This window comes from Silurus meridionalis, chromosome 17 (genome assembly GCF_014805685.1).
Source record: "Silurus meridionalis isolate SWU-2019-XX chromosome 17, ASM1480568v1, whole genome shotgun sequence".
In the NCBI taxonomy this organism is placed as follows: Eukaryota; Metazoa; Chordata; class Actinopteri; order Siluriformes; family Siluridae; genus Silurus; species Silurus meridionalis.
This window is the reverse complement of record NC_060900.1, coordinates 23,408,824-23,429,078: the sequence shown is the minus strand read 5'-3', so window position 1 is coordinate 23,429,078 and position 20,255 is coordinate 23,408,824. Positions and strand designations below refer to the sequence as shown.

Here is a 20,255-nt window from a genome sequence, read left to right as displayed (position 1 = left end):
CACCGGAAAAACAGGGAACTCCATAGTTTGTTCTTGACGGCATCTGGGGCTGGTGTATTTGAAGATGGTAGGGATCTCCATCCATTTTTGCCTCCTTTATTTGTGTAGCCTGGACAATTAGTGAGGTCAGGTAACTTCAGGAGAATGCCAGATTTCAAGGACAGGCAAGACTCAACACTTCCAACTGGGGGTTGAACCTGGGGGCATATGCCTTTCAAACCTGACGGCAGAGAGGTGGGCTGTGAGTAAGAATGCTCTTTTGAGATTTCTAATATCAAATCTCCAGTCACAACAAGACCTTCTGGAAAAGGAGATTCAGTGGGTAATTTGAATCTGGGCCTGAGGTCTTGCAACAGATGAATGACTGACTGCGGTGAGCTACTGGTCTTGGCTCCAGGATGCTTCTCTCCCAGGCTAGGCAGAATTTCATCACTATTTACACTGAGGGCCAAATCAGCCAGAAGATTAAGAGCATCTGAAGGTGCCGGCACACCAACAGCCACTTCCTGTTTCTTGGTTCGGCCATCAGAACTAACACGCTTTCCTTTTACTCTATTCTCTATGGGTTTAGATGTGAGCTGCTGGCCGGCTTGTTTAACTATTGCATTAGGGGAAAGGTTGTCAAAACCTGTAAAAACACAAAAGAACAAAAAACAGAGACAAGAGAGGATGAAAAAGCAGCAAGAGAATGGACACAAAAAGCAGAATTTGACACAGGCGGACATACATGCTTCCTTTACACATACAGTGACACACAGAAACAAAGCAACAAATTGCCTTTTATTTCAATAAGAGCTGGTGACGCCCAGGGTCATGACTACATGTGGGGTGTCCAGCGACAGGGCAAAGCTGAGAAATATTTACATTTATGTAAAAATATAAGCGACCTGGTGCAGCAATTACCAACAGAAGTGAAGATAGATCTGGGACAAACAGCATGTGATGGTTAAGTGCTTACATTTTTATGCAAATCACAAAGAGTACACGCTGCCTCCTCTTATCCTCGTATATTATATGATGCATTTACTTTATAAAACTTGTGAATTCTACATGCAAACTCTCGAACTCCAGAATTTAGTGGCAATAAAAGCAGCAAGAACGTTAGTGTAATAGTAATAAAATCGCTGCATGTGTGAAGTAGCATAAGACAGATGGCAGCAGCTGTAGAAGGAAAAAAGCAGGATGCTGTCTTTACTAAATATGTAATAATATTTAGATTTGTACTCTGTATAATGCATATTGTATCTATATATATATATATATATATATATATATATATATATATATATATATATATATACACACACACACAGTGAGGAAAATAAGTATTTGAACACCCTGCTATTTTGCAAGTTCTCACACTTAGAAATCATGGAGGGGTCTGAAATTGTCATCGTAGGTGCATGTCCACTGTGAGAGACATAATCTAAAAAAAAAAAATCTAGAAATCACAATAAATGATTTTTAAACTATTTATTTGTATGATACAGCTGCAAATAAGTATTTGAACACCTGTCTATCAGCTAGAATTCTGACCCTCAAAGACCTGTTAGTCTGCCTTTAAAATGTCCACCTCCACTACATTTATTATCCTAAATTAGATGCACCTGTTTGAGGTCGTTAGCTGCATAAAGACACCTGTCCACCCCATACAATCAGTAAGAATCCAACTACTAACATGGCTAAGACCAAAGAGCTGTCCAAAGACACTAGAGACAAAATTGTACACCTCCACAAGGCTGGAAAGGGCTACGGGAAATTGCCAAGCAGCTTGGTGAAAAAGGTCCACTGTTGGAGCAATCATTAGAAAATGGAAGAAGCTAAACATGACTGTCAATCTCCTCGGACTGGGGCTCCATGCAAGATCTCACCGTGGGGTCTCAATGATCCTAAGGAAGGTGAGAAATCAGCCCAGAACTACACGGGAGGAGCTGGTCAATGACCTGAAAAGAGCTGGGACCACCGTTTCCAAGGTTACTGTTGGTAATACACTAAGACGTCATGGTTTGAAATCATGCATGGCACGGAAGGTTCCCCTGCTTAAACCAGCACATGTCCAGGCACGTCTTAAGTTTGCCAATGACCATTTGGATGATCCAGAGGAGTCATGGGAGAAAGTCATGTGGTCAGATAAGACCAAAATAGAACTTTTGGGTCATAATTCCACTAAACGTGTTTGGAGGAAGAAGAATGATGAGTACCATCCCAAGAACACCATCCCTACTGTGAAGCATGGGGGTGGTAGCATCATTCTTTGGGGGTGTTTTTCTGCACATGGGACAGGGCGACTGCACTGTATTAAGGAGAGGATGACCGGGGCCATGCATTGTGAGATTTTGGGGAACAACCTCCTTCCCTCAGTTAAAACATTGAAGATGGGTCGAGGCTGGGTCTTCCAACATGACAATGACCCGAAGCACACAGCCAGGATAACCAAGGAGTGGCTCTGTAAGAAACATATCAAGGTTCTGGCATGGCCTAGCCAGTCTCCAGACCTAAACCCAATAGAGAATCTTTGGAGGGAGCTCAAACTCCGTGTTTCTCAGCGACAGGCCAGAAACCTGACTGATCTAGAAAAGATCTGTGTGGAGGAGTGGGCCAAAATCCCTCCTGCAGTGTGTGAAAACCTGGTGAGAAACTACAGGAAATGTTTGACCTTTGTAATTGCAAACAAAGGCTACTGTACCAAATATTAACATTGACTTTCTCAGGTCTTGAAATACTAATTTGCAGCTGTATCATACAAATAAATAGTTTAAAAATCATACATTGTGATTTCTGGATTTTTTTTTTTTTAGATTATGTCTCTCAGTGGACATGCACCTACGATGACAATTTCAGACCCCTCCATGATTTTTAAATGGGAGAACTTGCAAAATAGCAGGGTGTTCAAATACTTATTTTCCTCACTGTATGTATGTATATATGTATATGTGTGTGTAAGTATGTATGTATGTATGTATGTATGTATGTATGTATGTATATATATATATATATATATATATATATATATATATATATATATATATATATATATATATATATATATACACACATATATGGTGGAATCGACACTGCAACCTCGATAGTTTGCGACTTTTCATTTGGAACCGGACTGAGAGGAACTAGCGAAAAATCTGATTGTTTGCGAGAAGCATAAGTGGCTCGAAAGTTCCGAGTAACATTTCAAAACTGAGTTTGTACTAATAAATTACATAAACATGCTTAAAAAATAATATATATATATATATATATATATATATATATATATATATATATATATATATATATATATATACACACACACACACAGTGGGTAAAATAAGTATTGAACACATCCAGTTTTTCCTCAGTATATATATTCCGAGTTGAAGCTCGTTTAAAATGTTGAAATACTGGGAGAACTTAGTCTGGTCAAATGAGACCAAATTTTTGGATGCCATAATACACACCATGTTTGGAAGACAAATGGCACTGCACATCACCACAAAAACACCATACCAACAGTGAAGATTGGAGGTGGAACATCATGGTGTTGGATTGTTTTTCAGCATACAATACTGGCCAACTGAATGGAAAAATTTCCAGAGACATTCTTGCTAAAAAAAAAAATCTGATGCCATCTACCAGGATGATAAAGATGAAACGAGAGTGGACATTTCAGCAAGACAACGATCCTAAACACGCAGCCGAGGAAACTCTCAATTGGTTTCAGAGAAAGAAAAGCAAGCTGCTAGAATGGTCCAGCCAATCACCTGACTTGAACCGAATAAAAAAATCTATAGAAAGAACTAAAGAGCAGAGTTCATAGAAGAGGCCACGGAACCTTCAAGATTCGACGACTGTTTGTGTAGAAGCATGGGCCAAAATCACTACTGTCTCCATACAGGAAGCATCTTGAAGCCATCATTACCAACAAAGGCTTTTGTATAAAGTATTAGATACATCGTGTTCAATACTTTTACCGTGTCATTTCACATTATTACATAAAACTTCATTTATGGACATGTATGTTTTGATTTCCTTGTATGTGTGAAATTTCATGTCAAGAGCACCTTTAGAAATATATTTACTGAAAAAAATGGTGACGTGTTCAATAATTATTTTACTTATTTTAATCATTTTACCCACTTTGTGTGTGTGTGTGTGTGTGTGTCCACAAAGTTTGTCCACAAAGTGTCTGTTGAAAAAGAAAATGATCTGTTTTCTTGATTGATTTAAAATGGACTGGAATTCTATAAACCAAAGAAAAGACTCGATAATAAAGTCACAGGAGCTCAGATACCAAGGTCAGAGAGCAAAGAAAGACCATGTTCATTAACATAGTGTGTATTGGATTTGGTGGGCCCTTGTTTACCATGTGAACGCTGTAAAGTGTTCACTGATTCATATTTCAAGAAAGAGTATTGGAGTTTCAAATAATGCATCTGTCCCATGCACATCAATAATGCAGAGATCATTTTACAGTGAAAATACATGGGGCACAGTGGCTTTTCTAAATTCTTACCATTTTCTTTTGGGATCTTTGAGATCCGCTTCTCCTTTGATGACATGGTCCTCAGGGGTGGTTTGGATTGTGTATTTTCCACTGGCTTTCGACTCCCAGCTGATTCAGCATGAGGAGTCACTTCGCTGTTTTGGGCAACGCGACATCATTGTGTGGTTTGGCTCTTTTTGGGTCAGGCTCTGGATAATCTGATTCTGATTTCCTGTGATCCGGTGAAGCAGGGGATTTAGTCCTTTTTGCTCTTTTGAGCACTGTCTTTAGTTTACTTATGGATATTGCCTTGTACACATGGCCTTTCTTTGTAATTTTATTTTTTTGTTCTGCAGGTTCGGGGACAGATGTTTCCTCAGACCCATGAGAAGGTATTGGATCTTTTGCTGTAATGTCCCTGGATAATAGTGCCTCAGCTGGATTCGGTGAAATGTTTTTTGCTACGGGCGTATGCTGACCAATGTTTTCCGTTTCTGATAGCTGAGCTTTATCAAGTGTTGATGGAGTTGTTGGCTTCTCCGCAATAGGACTGCTGGTTAAAACCTTAGACGATTCTTGTGTTTGCATATTTTCATTTGACTTTATGTCTCCGGGTGCAACTTCTGAGCCATGGGGCACAAAGAGGAAGCCGCAATCTGTGACAATATTCTTAAGGCCATACCGTTCCCTCATATTAAATCCTTCCATTTTTCGTTTCGGTGCACTGGGCACAACATTTCCTGCAAGTTCTGTAACGAGAGTATTATTTTCGGTTTCGTCGTTCTGATCACTGGGTAGTTCGGTGCTTTTGAAATCTGACCTCAATGTCCGCTTCACACTGGCGTCAGCATTCCAGTGCTTCTTCCGCCGTGGGAGAGAACGCCAATCTTTTTTCAGTGTGCTGGGTGAGGAATGTATTGTGTCGCTGTTACTACTCTGTTCAGGAGTAGCTTCTGTTGAAAAGCTTAAGGCTGAAGTAGTGTTTTGAAGTGTGGATGTAATCGGACTGACTGTATTAGCATTGCGTTTTAATGTTTTCCTTCTCCTCCTTTTTCCACGCCGGTTTGGTACGGATTTATTTTCAGCAATAACGTTACCACTCGCCTCCGGCTGCACTTCTTTACAACCTTCAATTAATGCCTCAGTCCGGTTTACTGATGTTGTCGGAGATGAAATGGATGTCGGAAGGTCGGCTTCCTGTAGAACTTTGTCTGCAACGGGTATCTGACCTTTAACTTCAGGCAGCACATCTGATAAACAATCGACTTTCTCGGAACGATCGACTTCCATTTCGGCATTAGACGCCAGAGTTGAGGAGTCGTTTTGCATTTCTATGGATGGCGACTCCACATTCGTGGGCTGAACGGTTTCTGAATTCTCCTCCCCACTGCATTTTTCATCAACTGAGACACGCTCTGATGTTTCCTCACTGTCCTGAGCAGAATTAACTGCATGAATGTCCTGAGCATAGTGTTCTGTTGGGAGGTCACCTGATGTGGGTGAGGGGTCTGTGCTTTTGAATGGTTTATCGTCAGGCGCTGCAACCACTGCTGCAGTGGGTGTGACTTCCTTTATCGTAGCACAATGAGGCAGTTCAGCAGCTTCAGTCTTTTGCGGTTCAGCCTGCTGCTCGGCTGTCTTTTTTACGTCATCGGAAACGTCCCTGCTAGTTATGTGATCTGTTTCATTATTCAAATTTCTTTCCAGAACCATTCCAGCGGGAGTCTGGGCGCCTCAGGTGATGAAATATAGTAATAGACATCATCATCGTTATCATCACTGCGCTGCTGTTTTCCAGCAGCAAGGATTTCCAATGATCTGGCCACTGGAATTTGAAAACCATGAGGACTTTCTAAATATGTCTTGAGGCGATCCCCAGTTTGTTCCGTCCACTTTGGTGCAAACAGAGGAAAACCATCGGGTACATCATACTGATCAGGAAACATACTAGCTTCCCTAGTTGGGCTGCCAGTTAGCCCTGGTAAAATGAGAGCAGCAAAGTTCTGCAAATGTTTCTCCATTATGCCAAGGGGCTCCTCACGCTGCTTTGGAGGACATTTCTCCATTTCTAATTCCGCATAATTTAGGGCGGGGAGAATTTGAAGAACCTCGGATGAAACTGCAGACTTACGGTATCCACTCTTGGTCTCTAAACCCCAAAAGAGCAAATAATTAAAAGTAATGACATCATATGAACAATGTCCAGAAATATTTAACCATTAAAAAAAGATGTGTACTTACCTCTTGGCACTGTTCTGGAGTCAGGATAAACAAACATTCCTTGAAGACCAAAAGCTTTATCTGTACTTACACCTAGAAAAATGTTCCAAACATTTCACTAATCAGAAAGCAAAAGATCGAACAAGATTAATCAGATTCAGAAGATTGTCTTTAGACTACCGTTACCTTCATAAGACAGGAAATTAGATGAATGTAAAAGTATAAGAAAACCACCATCTTCCAAGCATACAACAAGGGCCTGCAATGGAAAAGGAAAAATATAATTGAATCCATCATCTAGCTCTTACTCCAATGATTTAAAAGTCATTCAAGCCCGATGCTTACCATGTCCTTCTCCTTCAGCTCTTCAGTTAAGTAAGCTAGGTCATTTTTTGTCTCAAAGGAGATGACATCGTACATGGTAAACCATTTGCCATCAAATGAAACTTAAAAAAAAAAGATGTTCGATAAATATTCCACAAGAAATGACAAATATCCGTATATATTTGAAATAAAAGACAAGTGGCTATTTGTAATAAATACCAGTCTTCTAAAGTTGGCATTTCAAAATATTGACATAAAATTCAATCTTTAACATTATTACAATATAATTTGATCATACCTTCACCAAGAGGAGAAGTTTCAAAAACTGCTTGGGGTAATGTCTTCCTCAGTTCAGCGACTCCAATGGCACAGTTAACTTGAACTGTTTTTGGACTAAAAGAACCAAAAAATATAAACAAACCCCAGATCATATCAGAAATTTGAATTTATAGAAACACTGTCAATTCAATATCAAAAAGTTTCAACAATCCAACATACAGTTTTGCTGGGAACATGGCTCCATGGCTGGATTTCAACCCAATGTCGTACAGAATGGACTCGATCTTCAGCTGGCCACTCCAGGGTTGGTATTGAAATGCTGAAATGAAAGCAAACACAACAATCCAACGAGACAATAATATGTAATAAGTAGTGTTAAATTAGAACAATTGTGTAGTATAGTAAAATATAAATGAAATGCTTACATAATTTCTCTTGGCTGAAAAAGGAAAAAAACAGACGTACCTTTAAACATTTACAGAATATTTACAGAAACTGTATATTTACATGAACATTAGGTGATGTCATAAAAAATACAATGAAAAAAGATGCAGGAGTGTGTTCATATTTAATCTGAAATTATGTTGCATTTACAAACTGCAAAAGAAGCAAAACTGGATAGGCAATTTACCAGTAAATATTATTAGCATTATCGAATTATTTACAGAAAATCATGATGATGCAAGTTAATATCAGTTCTTGGTGCCAGATTGACCCATTTGATAATTCAAGAACCTGGAAATTTTCACACACAACAGTCTTTGTCAGAGTAAATACTAAATGGTAAGAATATCATATCAAAAAACATCCAGTGAGCTGCAAATCCGCCTGCAGAAATGATCTTCTTATGACGGAGGTCAGAGGATATTGCCAATATATCCAACATTGGCAATATTATCAGCCATTCTAATGAGGCAACTGTAGGCAGAGGCTTCCCCGAACAAAACATTTGGATTTGTGCATTCAATGTTACTGAAGTTTTTCACCTGCATCTCCATGGTTTTATCCATTTTGCTGCAGCCATATTATTGGCTGATGTAGTATGCAGGTATTCTTTATAACAGATTGTAAAAATCTACTTATGAGATTCGTATTTGTACTTTTTGATTATCTCCTTCCACATTCAGTCCCCATTTGTTGTTATATTAACGTCGACTCTTCAGGGTAGATGTTCCACTAGATTTTGGAGTGTGGGTGTGATATGGATGTTTGTTCATTCAGTCACAAGGGTGTTAGTAAAGTCAGGTACTGATGCAGGGTAAGGAGGCCTGGGATGCAGTAAGCATTCATTAGCAGCCTGCAACATGTTTCGGTCTCCTAATTCAAGAGAAGGGAACATTTAATGCTACTGTATCTAAAGACATTTGTGAGCCCCCAATTTTTATGGGAACGTTTTGAGGTAGAACGACCTACGGCTGGAAAAGTCAGGTGTTCTGATACTTTTGTCTGTCAACCTAGTTTTCGGTTCAGCGCCAACTTATTTTGCATACTTTCAGACAATGTTTGAACATAACACTACTGAGGCTCACCTTCTCTCTTTCAGCTCTAACGAGATGCTAGTTTTTCCATAGGAGAAAGCCACAACGGCGAATGGGCACACGTGCCTTGGGCATGGCTCGACCTTTTTCCATCCATCCAGCAGCTCATACATATAATACTGAAAAACATTAATTTATTAAGGCACAAATATACATTTATTTGAATTTTAACCTCGATTTAAACAGCACATTTACAGATAACCATCATTTTCAGCAAATCTTAAAAAAAAACAAACAAAAAAAAAAAACCCACAAGGTATTAAAATGGTGATAGATTTTTCATGTCTCGGGATATGAAGTTTTGGGTTAAAATTCAATTATTAGATAAAAAAAAAAAGTATTTAACCCAGTATTTAAACAAAATTTAATCGTGTTGAAAACGATATATATATATATATATATATATATATATATATATACACATTTTTCATTCATAACTCCTGCACTGAACTGTAGGTTTTTACAGATCATATATTGTATTTATTTCGGTTTTTCTTCTTCCCCTCTCTAGCTTATATTATCTTAAGTGTCATTTTCCACCCATCTGTTAGTAACATTTGCACAGATAAATGGTTAAAGATAGTCCGGGGCTGGCTCAGACGTTAAGATATGTAAGACAGAACACATTTGGGTGTGTGAGATTGGGGGCAGGGGCCTGGGAGATTTAGTAGTTTAGTTCTCATAGCTGTAGTAAGCAGCATACACACTACGACTATATACACAGGCATGAATGATGAGAATTTTGATGACAGACAAGTTTATAGTGCGTGAGAATTGGGTTTTACGGTTTAAAGGCGTGTTAAAAAAAAAAAAAACAAAATAAAGGCACGCATCAAAGCTGAATCGAAAGAACAATGAGTTGAACGTCACCTGGGTTCTTTCAAATGCTAAAAAGGAACTGGTGGTTGCACACACTGCTCTGAGCTGCTCCGACACATGGCAGTCAAACCCGGCGGTTGGAGGTGTGAAGTTTTGTGTGTAGTTTTCTGTCACTTCCTTTACACGACCCTATTGACAAAGTAAAGTTTTGGTTTCGTTTTTTTTAACTACAGACATTATAAGGTTACATGTTCATTATATGTACATACTAAAACATTTTACTTAAAAAAAATATATATATATTTTAATACCTTTGTCAACTTTAACAGAACGATGTAGCCCGTCTTCCCATCATACCAGCGCTTTAGATCGAGGCAGTCAGAGTACTTTGAGATATATACACCTGTTTCAGATCAAATGAAGGGCATTTATATTTGTACTTACACAACATATAAAACACATCAGTCCAATCTTCTAGATACCTTGCACAAGTCAGTTCTGTATCTAAAATTATTATCCAATGCAGCTTGCTATAACTACATATTCAAAAGTTCTTAAATAAAAGCTGGTGTCCTGAGTTTTAAGCACAACATACTGTAGAATTTGATATTTCTGACCTCAAGCCTACAAACTTTTCAAGCTCCAACATGCTGTGTACCCATGCAAATGGCCCAAACTTTCAGGAAAAACCAGTTCATTGATATTAACATAGGCGAGCCAAAAACACGAGTTCCTCATGAGAAACTGAGACAGAGGTTATACAGCACATCCTGTCCCACAGAAACAAGATGTTCCTTTTGTAAAAAATGTACACAATAAAACGGTACACGTTCGCAATTAACAGTGTACAATCTGCTGACACGAATCGGTGTTCTTTGGTTTTATTTTTTGCATTCTGATTTTACATGCTCTGACTCCCTAAAAGAAGACTACTATCACGATTTAAAAAAAGAAAGAAAGAAAAAAAAAGAGGAAACAGTGGTGACATTAAATTTCAGTTGCTTAACAGTAGAAAGAACATGTCTGGACCAATAAGATTTTGCCAACAATGTACTGTAACATACTAAAAGTTAAAAACAAAAACATGGAAAAAAAATAAAATAAAAAATAATAAAAGGAAGGAAAGTCTAGTGACAAATGTATAAAGAAAGAGAGGTTAAGTACTAATAAAAAAAAAAAAAAAAGTCCAGCATATTCAACAAACTTTGACTAATAAGTCACTAAGTATAACCAGCCACAATCATTTCTTAGAAGAATGAGCTACAGTGTGTTTTCCTGGAAAGAGATTGTGTTGTTAAGAGCTACATCTGCTCAGTGTGTTCGATCCTCACCTAATCCTTTCTAATTTAAAAAGTTGAGAAAGAAAATAAAGGAAAAACCAAACAAAAAAGAGTATAGTGTTTGCTATACACAAGAATAGCTAATAAAACTAAAGGCATAATTAACTACTAGCTTCTTAATGATCCTAGAAATTTAAATCTAAAACATGCATGAACAATCCATCGTTAATATCTGTAAAAACCCTTAATGGAATGTGTGTTTCATTTTCATGTTTGGCTGAAAGGAACTGGATTGCTTTATATGCCCTTTCCCTCGAACACTTTCTGTTTCTATTTCTCATGATCTTGAGTATATTGAGCTTTACATTCATGCTTTCACTTTCAAACCTGGAAGACTACAGGACCACTACACACTGCTCGGTAAGAGCTAGCAATTTATATGTGCTAATACCATGCATACTCTTCATTTCCAACACACTGTGGTTTGTTATTTACAGGCTGTGAAGGTAGGAGGTTTTCAGGCTGTGCTAGTCAAGCTTATGTAACAGAACATGTATTTCATATGCTGTATTTTTAGGGGTTGTCTAATCTAGTGTTGGAAACTGTATAAATACAGAGGTCTTTAAAACAGTCTGTGACCTGCTGCGGTTTAAGTATACAGACTCGGCTTGCTTTATAATGATGCAGTCCGGTTACAGTAGAAACTGAAACTAATTCAAGTTCGCTTCCTATCGTCTTATTGCTGTAACACTCAATGCATTATATGATACATTAATTCATGTTGGACCTTTACTTGAGTGTGTTGAGCCTTACTAATGCATTTTCAACACTTTAATTATAGCACTTGACCTTGGTTGCTTTTGGATCAAGCTGAAAACCACATTCCAGGTAAAAAAAACTAAACAAAAGGGAAAAGTCTGACAACAAACACACACACCACACGATGTAATGATAGTTACCCTTTGAACAATCCCCAAGAATGGTGCATGTCCCATGGCCAACAATTAGGCCTGTTTCCACAAGTCTCTTTGCCTTTAAATAAAAGTGAACAGGTGGTCAGATAATTCAATCACTCATTAACCAGATTTAAAAACAGGTCCACGATGGTGCTGCATGTACCCTGGATTTGTCATCAAGCAACATAAAGCCAAATGACTCCTCAAGTTCCTCTTCAGAGTAGCCATTTTTACGTTTTTCAGCACGAAAAGCAGAATACTGTGGAATAACAGACACAGAAAAAAGCATATATTAATCTGGGTAAGTTCAGGAAGATCACAGCTGCCATAAAGAAAAAAAATGTATAAAATGAAGATGTATACTTACTCTTTTTTGTAGGTCTGGATTATTAACTAGCAGTGCTGAATTGTAGGTAAAAGACTCTTTGGACTCCTCACACAAATAGTTGTTACGCAAAGGAGCTAAAATACTGTTTTCAAAGGTTACTGAGCCAGAAAGCACTGGCTCAAGAAGACCTGCAAATACAGAGGAAATACAGTGGTTCCTGTTGTATCAAATTTGCTATCTAATGACTATAAATACTGTTTCCCCCCCAACATTTTTCAATAAAAAGCTCTAAAACAAACAAACCATCAAAACCATTACATTTTACTAACAAAGTATCTGCATTTTATTTATGTTATACCATGATATTTACCATAGCATACAAAATTCTGCATATATATATATATATATATATATATATATATATATATATATATATATATATACTGTATATGTATTTATTTATATATTTATATACAGTAATCCCTGTGGTTACGTTCCAAAACCGCCCGCGGTAAACGAAAAGCCACGATAAACGGACACCACCCCAACGTACGTCCAAGCACCGTAATTATTATTTAAATCTTAAACAGTGGTCTTAAGTGTTATCTACCATGGAACAACCTGCCCAATCCCCCCACCTAAATCCTATTGAACTGCTCTGGGATGAACTGGATCGCAAAATCAGAACCAAATCTCCAACTAGTGAACATCTTTGGCAGGTTTTACAAGAAGCATGGCAAAGTATTTCAGCTGAATGTTTGGAGAAACGAACTGTCCAGATGCCAAGAGCGTGTGAAGCTGTTGAACAAATGCCGAGGTTGGATTTTTCAAAGAAAATAAAGTGTGCCGTCTGTACAGTTGTATATTTGTTTGCGGAAATCTTCGTACCTAAAACAATCGGGACATAAACACGTCTCTCAAAAAGGCGTCAGGATTCGACTCTTCTGTACATATTTGAGAAATTTGAGAAGGTTTCCTTTTTATTCATTGCATTTATGTATGTATAACAGAAAGGTGTGCGGTTTGCTCTGTGAGGTTTTTTAACAATGATCATGAGTGTAATTATTGTTTATTCCTTGTTCACATTTCAGGAATGTGGGTCTCAGTTATTCTGATCGAGGTTCAAATGGTCTACATGACCATTCTTGATTGATGCATGGCATCATGGGTAAAGGCATGCAGGCACAATATCAACATCAATATTGAATTAATAAAGCAGAAGTATGCTGTGTGCTTTACTTCGTGTCTTCCCTCTGTTTTTTAGATATAAATGCACAATATTTGGGCCAAAACATTAAATAAAAAAAACCTCAAAAATGGTTTCCTGCTTGTCCACTGGTCACTGGTCACTGCGTTGAAATCACAGCATGTCCTAACATCCAAATAAAACGTTTATAAGCGTTCATACGGTTCTTCTCATTTAGAAACGTTGCCATTATTATTCTATTCGCGTCAATCGACTCGAACCGGGTTTAATTTTAGGGTCCAAACCCCGTAAAGATCTCGAGTTTTCGCTCAGAAATCCACCACGGGGTTGAGATAGCGATATAAACACGCAGGCGCTTGCTTTAGCCGGTTAGCTTGCTAAAAAAAAAACATCTCCATCTGCTATATTAAACACTTACTTTCCATGTAGTCATAAATCATTCAGGGAATATTCACATTATCTGTATGAACACCGAGTTAGTTTAATGAGTGTTGGGAAAAGAGGAAGATGTTCACCTTCTTTCGGTATATTAGTGTCATTCTCCATGAAGGCGAGGCATTGGCTGGCGTTTCTGCGTTCCTCTTGATATAAAATCACATCGACTTTCCTTTCCTGGCGTTATTACTTATCTTCATCGAAATGTGTGTTTTTTTTAGATTTCCAATGAATTATTAGAGTTTTCCTCATACACGCTATGCGATCATACTTTCTGTAGATATCTCTCTGTCTCTCTTTTTTTTTTTCCAGCTCGCCTGAAAACTGGTTTGGTCTCAGCTTTCAAGGATACGATTGTGTAACCAGGAAGTGAAGCTAGCTCTGTTAGCTCGCTGCTAAACCGTTAAAGGTCGGGGCGTAACTAGAAACATCAGCGGCTTACAAAACCAAAGTGTCACATTAGTGTTTAAATGCGCTTTAGGTTGTGTTGGTGATGGCTGTTGGGGGAAAACGAATCTCTCACAACCGAGTTTGGGTGTAGGAGTGCGCGGGCCGCCGCCGTTTCGGAGCTTCCGAAGAATCGAGAATCGAAAAAGAAACAGAAAGTTAAAAGCGGCGCAGCGCCTCCATTTTGTGTCGCGTCCACAGACCCGCTGTTCCGGTTTGCCGTTGCTGGTTGTTGCTGGTTGTCGCTGGATGTGGCGCTGCAGCACGCCGGCGAGGTCTGCTCACACGTCGGGGGAGCAGGGTAGTGTACAAGAAACACGTTCCTATTTATATGCTTATATTTCACTATCAGAACGGAGTGATAGTAATGGCTGCCTGCTTCATTCAGCAATAACCGTTAGTTTATAACGGCCATAGTTTAAATCTCTGGTTTAACGAATTTATTAGATAAAAAAAAAAAAAAATATATATATATATATATATATATATATATATATATATATATATATATATATATATATATATATATTATACACACACACAGCGCGCGCACGCATGCAAGGGGCGTGGTTACACAAAATAGAGGGCGGGGTTACGGTGTTGTATGGTGGTGGGCGGGGTTTCTGGAGTAAAGCTACCTGCTTGCCAGGACATATATCAGTAGGAGAATGCTGAGGATGGAGTCGCCAGGAAGGAGAAAAAGAGGAAGACCAAGGACGAGGTTTATGGATGTGGTGAGGGAAGACATGCAGGTAGTTGGTGTGAAAGAGGCAGCTGTAGAGGACAGGGGTGTATGGAGACGGATGATCCGCTGTGGTGACCCCTAATGGGAGCAGCTGAAAGAAGAAGACTTTATTTTACATCAATACAATTGTACACAAGACATGCAAGCTATGAAAGAACACGTAGGGAAACTAATGGCATCCTTTCATCACATTCACAAGACTGGTCAAGTGTTCATTCATGAGATTTCTTGCTTTCTTAATGTGCTTTTACCCATCAGTTTTCTTGTGCGGAGGAAAGGGTGAGTACAGAGTCAGTAGCCCAATTACAACTAATGTACAAATACATATCTAGGCAAAACACTTCAATCAAGAGAAAAAACAGTTCATCATTACTTGAAGAAATTAAGTTCAAGAAATCTCAAGAACTAAATGTATCCCAAGTGCATTCACCAGTGGCGGGTGGTCAGGGCCAGAAAAGCCTTCTCTGCTGGCGTAAACACTATCAGAAGCACTGACCTACATTTACAGCCTAAATTCTAATATTTGTTCCATGAAATTGTATTAATTTATTCCCAAAAGTTTATTCTCTTCATATCTTAGCATTTCTCTTGGCTGTATATGGATGTTAGAATTTTTTGTTCAATCATATTTCAGCTTCTATTTGCTGCCATGTCAATCGAATCTGCCCAGGGCCTTCAAAGACTGTACTACTGTTTTTTTTTTTTTTTTTTTTTTAACCATAGTCTCCTTAAGAATAAGCTCTGTTTCTTTAACCAATCAGATTTCATATTCGCCTCTCAGGGCAGCTAACTGGCTCAGAATATCAGTGATATATAGTCCAATATTAGGGTACACTTAACCAGCATGTCTACGACTTCTTTTTAGGGATCCCGACTGTTTTGCACCTAGTGGGACCATAATTTGTTTTCCAACTCCAAACATCCCTCTAGGTTTTGTAAGAGCCCATTGTTCAAGCAGGAGCATGATGGAGTGCTGCATCAGGTGGCCTGGCCTCCACAATCATTAAATATGAATCCAGTTGAGATGGTTTGAGATGAATTGGACTGATGAGTGAAGGAAAAGCAGCCAACAAGAAAACTTGGGAACAATTCGGGAACTTCTAAAGTTAGTTGAAAAAACATTCCAGGTTATCCACCTTATGAGGCTGACTCAGAGAATTTCAATAGAGTGCAATTGGAAATGTGCAAAGTGGTCATCAAAGCCAGAGATGGGAAGAACCGACATAGAAATACGTTGTAAGTAGATTTTTCTGGTATCAGTACTTTAACTTCTCTATTTATTTTTCAGACAACTTTTTACTTTCACTCATTATCAATATTTGTTCTTTTGGTTGCGCTCCGTTTTCACCCTATCAGCCCATTTCTTGTCATTGCGCAGCTTTTTAACTTTCCAGTGCTGTATAATTTCCTGGCTAATGTTATTGAGACAGAGGGAGTCAGTGATGTAAACACCGAGAACAGACACATTCCAAATCACCTGATCATCGTCATCTTTTCTCTGCTTGTGTTCTATATGGTGGATGTTCAGCCTGGATACATTCATTAGAAAACAACAAATAAATACTTTTGTATTAATATATTAATATGATGTGAGGTCCAGGTACGAGCGTGACACTAAAACAGGTAGTAGTAATGGCTACTTTTTACTTAAGTACATGTCAGAGCCCAAACTTCTTTACTTCAACTTGAGTGAAAAAGTGTAGTCAGAACTTCATCTTTTACCAGAGTTATTTAAAACATGAGTATCTGTACTTCTACTTGAGTGAAGTATGTGTGAACTTTTGCCATCTCTGATCAAAGTAAAAGGTATTTGCTTTGAATAATAGAAAATATAAAATATATTCTGGGTTATTTAACAAATTTTTGTTTACTACATACTTCCATACATGTTCTTTCATAACTTGGATGCCTTCAGTGTTATATACAATGTGAAATTAATTAAAATAAAGAAATAAACTATTTTGACTGGTACTGTATAGGTCCTCCAAGACGCTAGGGGGCCCTAAGTCACCACATTAGAATAATATTTGTATTTTATAATATAATTATATTTTATTTTTGTAATCGGATATCAATGACTACGTTAACCATTATTATTGTATTGTATCAAAATCCATAAATTATAGAGAAGTGTGTAAGAGTGCAGATTAAAACTGCAGCTCTTCTGTTTGTGTGTTTAAGTGTGTCTGGTATTCTTTGCTTTGATGTAATGTCTTTACTGACTTATTGAAATGTAATGTATTATTAAAAAATAGGAAGGAAACTGGTAATCATTTTTTAATGGTTAAAGTGTTTACTTTTAAATAATAATTTCCACATTACCAAGTACCCTGGGGTAGATAATAACAATGAATTAATTTGTCAAATAAAATAAATTATTTTATTTGCTTATGAAAGTCACAAAACATTAATCTGAAAATTTTGTCTCGAATGCCTTCCTTAAAACGGTTCATAGTGAACTGGTATATTATCATAACATATTCACACAACTTCCACAACCGCAAAACAAGAGTCAAGAGTCCTGTATGAATCCACTTATGAAGACAAACTGGCCGATATGTAGTTGAAAAATTATGGATTTTGGTCCATATATGGGTTTTGGTTTTATATACAGTACAGACCAAAAGTTTGGACACACCTTCTCATTCAAAGAGTTTTCTTTATTTTCATGACTATGAAAATTGTAGAGTCACACTGAAGGCTATTTGACCAAGAAGGAGAGTGATGGGGTGCTGTGCCAGATGACCTGGCCTCCACAGTCACCGGACCTGAACCCAATCGAGATGGTTTAGGGGTGAGCTGGACCACAGAGTGAAGGCAAAAGGGCCAACAAGTGCCAAGCATCTCTTGGGAACTCCTTCAAGACTGTTGAAAAACCATTTCAGGTGACTACCTCTTGAAGCTCATCAAGAGAATGCCAAGAGTGTGCAAAGCAGTAATCAAAGCAAAAGGTGGCTACTTTGAAGAACCTAGAATATGACATTTTTCAGTTGTTTCACACTTTTTTATTATGTATATAATTCCATATATAATTCCACGTGTTAATTCAAAAACTCTTTGAATGAGAAGGTGTGTCCAAACTTTTGGTTTGTACTGTATATATTTATAATACAAAAAAACATCATCATGACCATCAAAAATGATCAGTTTATAATTACAAATTGTTGAATTTGTTTTAGTAACTTCAAAAAACAAAAATAACTATCATTTGTACAATTTTATGCTCAAAAAGCAATACAAGGATAAATGAATATTCATTCTATGCCTCGCGATCATGCCAAACTCGCCGACTCAACATCATTAAGGCTCATCATTTTCGACAAGACATCCTGTGCCACCAGTACAGTCTCCTAAGTGGGAAATTATAGGTATTTAAAGTGAAGACACTTTATTTATATTTATATATATATATATATATATATATATATATATATATATGGCTACTGTGAAGTCCATGAAATGCCCTGTATATATGTATGTATGTATATACAGTATATATATATATATATATATATATATATATATATATATATATATATATATATATATATATACATACACTGGTTATATTGGTTTTTCCTTTAATTTGCAATTAATACTATTATTTTCCTGTAAATAAACATGATTATTCTAAATTAATGACCTCTTACAGATCTAATATTTCTGCACTCACCATGCTGCACCAGCTGCTTCAGAAAATGGCAAAAATTCTCTATGACCTTTGGACACTCCGAATGATGTCTCCTTGCAGCCATGATGTAATAAACACCATTTCTTTTATTTGGTACATGGAGAAGCTGCATAGATGCAGCTGGACACATAGAGACATGTCTTTGGGAATGTATAGAATATTTACATTAGTTTCATAGACATGACTTTGATTATAAAATCTCTGTCTTACATCTAGTACACCAACTATAATGAGATGCCACTATAATTCAGACAGTTTGGACAATGTCTCTCAATGTACACACGCCATAGATTGTGGGCTCTGGTACCTGAGGTTTTGATTAAACTGGTCATGGCGACAAACACATGGTTCACTATTGCAGCAACATTTGGATGACTTTTGAGTTCATGCATCAAGAGAGAAATGGCTTTCTCGATATCTGCATGCTGAGCTATGGAAGTAAAAATCAAAAGTGAAAGTGAAATGAAAGTGAAAGAAAACTCAGCTTTAGTGCTGAGACATGTTCAGTTTATACATCAGAAACGAAAGTGTGTCTTGGTTCTTTTACTTGCACTATTGTACCTTCATTCAACTGAAACTGTAGTGCAGCACACACAAATTCTGCCACATTTGCATCTTGCAGGTGAATCTCACCCACAATGCAAAATATTTCAACAGCATCTGGAAATGATTCTAGAGAACTACTGCCTTAAAAGATAAATAGACCGAAGTGAACTTTGAATACTTGCATGCATATCAATAGAAATATCACAGTAGTATGCTGCTAGCTAGTCATTTGGTTCATATGAATGTATTAGTGATTATTATTGCAACGGCCTTTGTCTAGTGCACACTTTATGATTTTGCAGCCAGGAATGATGACATCCTTCTCATCTTAAAACAAAGCTGTAGAAATTGGATCAATAATCATCGTAAAATGATGAAAGTCAGTAGGAGTAAGACAGAGTACATGTGTGTGAATGAGAGGAGGGCAGTGGAGTGGTGCAGTTGCAGGGAGAAGAGGTGGAGAAGGTGGAGGAGTTCAGGTACCTGGGTTCAACAGTGCAAAGTAATGGAGAGTGTGTTAGAGAAGTGAAGAAAAGAGTGCAGGCAGGGTGGAGTGTGTGGAGAAGAGTGATAGCAGGAGTGATTTGTGATAGAAGAGTTTCTGCAAGAATGAAAGGGAAAGTTTATAGGACTGTGGTGAGACCTGCGATGTTGTATGGATTAGAGACAGTGGCATTGAGTAAAAGACAGGAGGTGGACCTGGAGGTAGCAGCTGAAGATGTTGAGGTTTTTGTTGGGAGTGACGAGGATGGACAGGATTAGAAATTAGTTTATTAGAGGGACAGGGCAGGTAGGACGTTTTGGAGACAAGGTGAGGGAGGTGAGATTGAGATGGTTTGGACATGTGCAGAGGAGGGACATGGGGTATATCGGTAGGAGAATGCTAAGGATGGAGCCACCAGGAAGGAGGAAAAGAGAAAGACCAAGGAGGAGGTTTATGGATGTGGTGAGGGAAGACATGCA

General features: G+C 37.8%; 1 protein-coding gene and 1 long non-coding RNA gene across 2 annotated transcripts; one reads left to right on the top strand and one right to left on the bottom strand.

Annotated features, from left to right (window-relative positions):
- Window positions 1-83: 83 nt before the first annotated feature.
- On the bottom strand, window positions 84-14,733 carry LOC124399610 (protein TASOR-like). Its single transcript, XM_046870656.1, has 15 exons — window positions 13,944-14,733; window positions 12,261-12,409; window positions 12,057-12,152; window positions 11,897-11,969; window positions 9,969-10,060; window positions 9,709-9,846; window positions 8,830-8,957; window positions 7,726-7,739; window positions 7,520-7,619; window positions 7,320-7,414; window positions 7,043-7,143; window positions 6,884-6,956; window positions 6,719-6,790; window positions 4,508-6,626; window positions 84-220 (listed from the first exon to the last, which is right to left on the bottom strand). The coding sequence occupies exons 1-14, from the start codon at window positions 13,972-13,974 to the stop codon at window positions 6,169-6,171; spliced, it is 1,620 nt and encodes a 539-aa protein (XP_046726612.1). The 5' UTR covers window positions 13,975-14,733; the 3' UTR covers window positions 84-220; window positions 4,508-6,168.
- LOC124399612 lies at window positions 10,067-13,459 on the top strand. The gene is made up of 3 exons (XR_006928263.1): window positions 10,067-11,357; window positions 11,779-11,825; window positions 13,313-13,459. It is a non-coding gene; the product is annotated as an uncharacterized LOC124399612 (long non-coding RNA).
- Window positions 14,734-20,255: the final 5,522 nt, after the last annotated feature.

What these genes read in the sequence shown, in the direction of transcription:
- LOC124399610 (XM_046870656.1), bottom strand. Translation starts at nt 13,974, where the DNA reads ATGGAGAATGACACTAATATACCGAAAGAAG. An exon ending in TGCTTGATGACAAATCCAGG is followed by an intron (nt 11,970 to 12,056) that starts GTACATGCAGCA and finishes TTTTATTTAAAG; the next exon opens with GCAAAGAGACTTGTGGAAAC. An exon ending in TCTTGGGGATTGTTCAAAGG is followed by an intron (nt 10,061 to 11,896) that starts GTAACTATCATT and finishes GATCTGAAACAG; the next exon opens with GTGTATATATCTCAAAGTAC.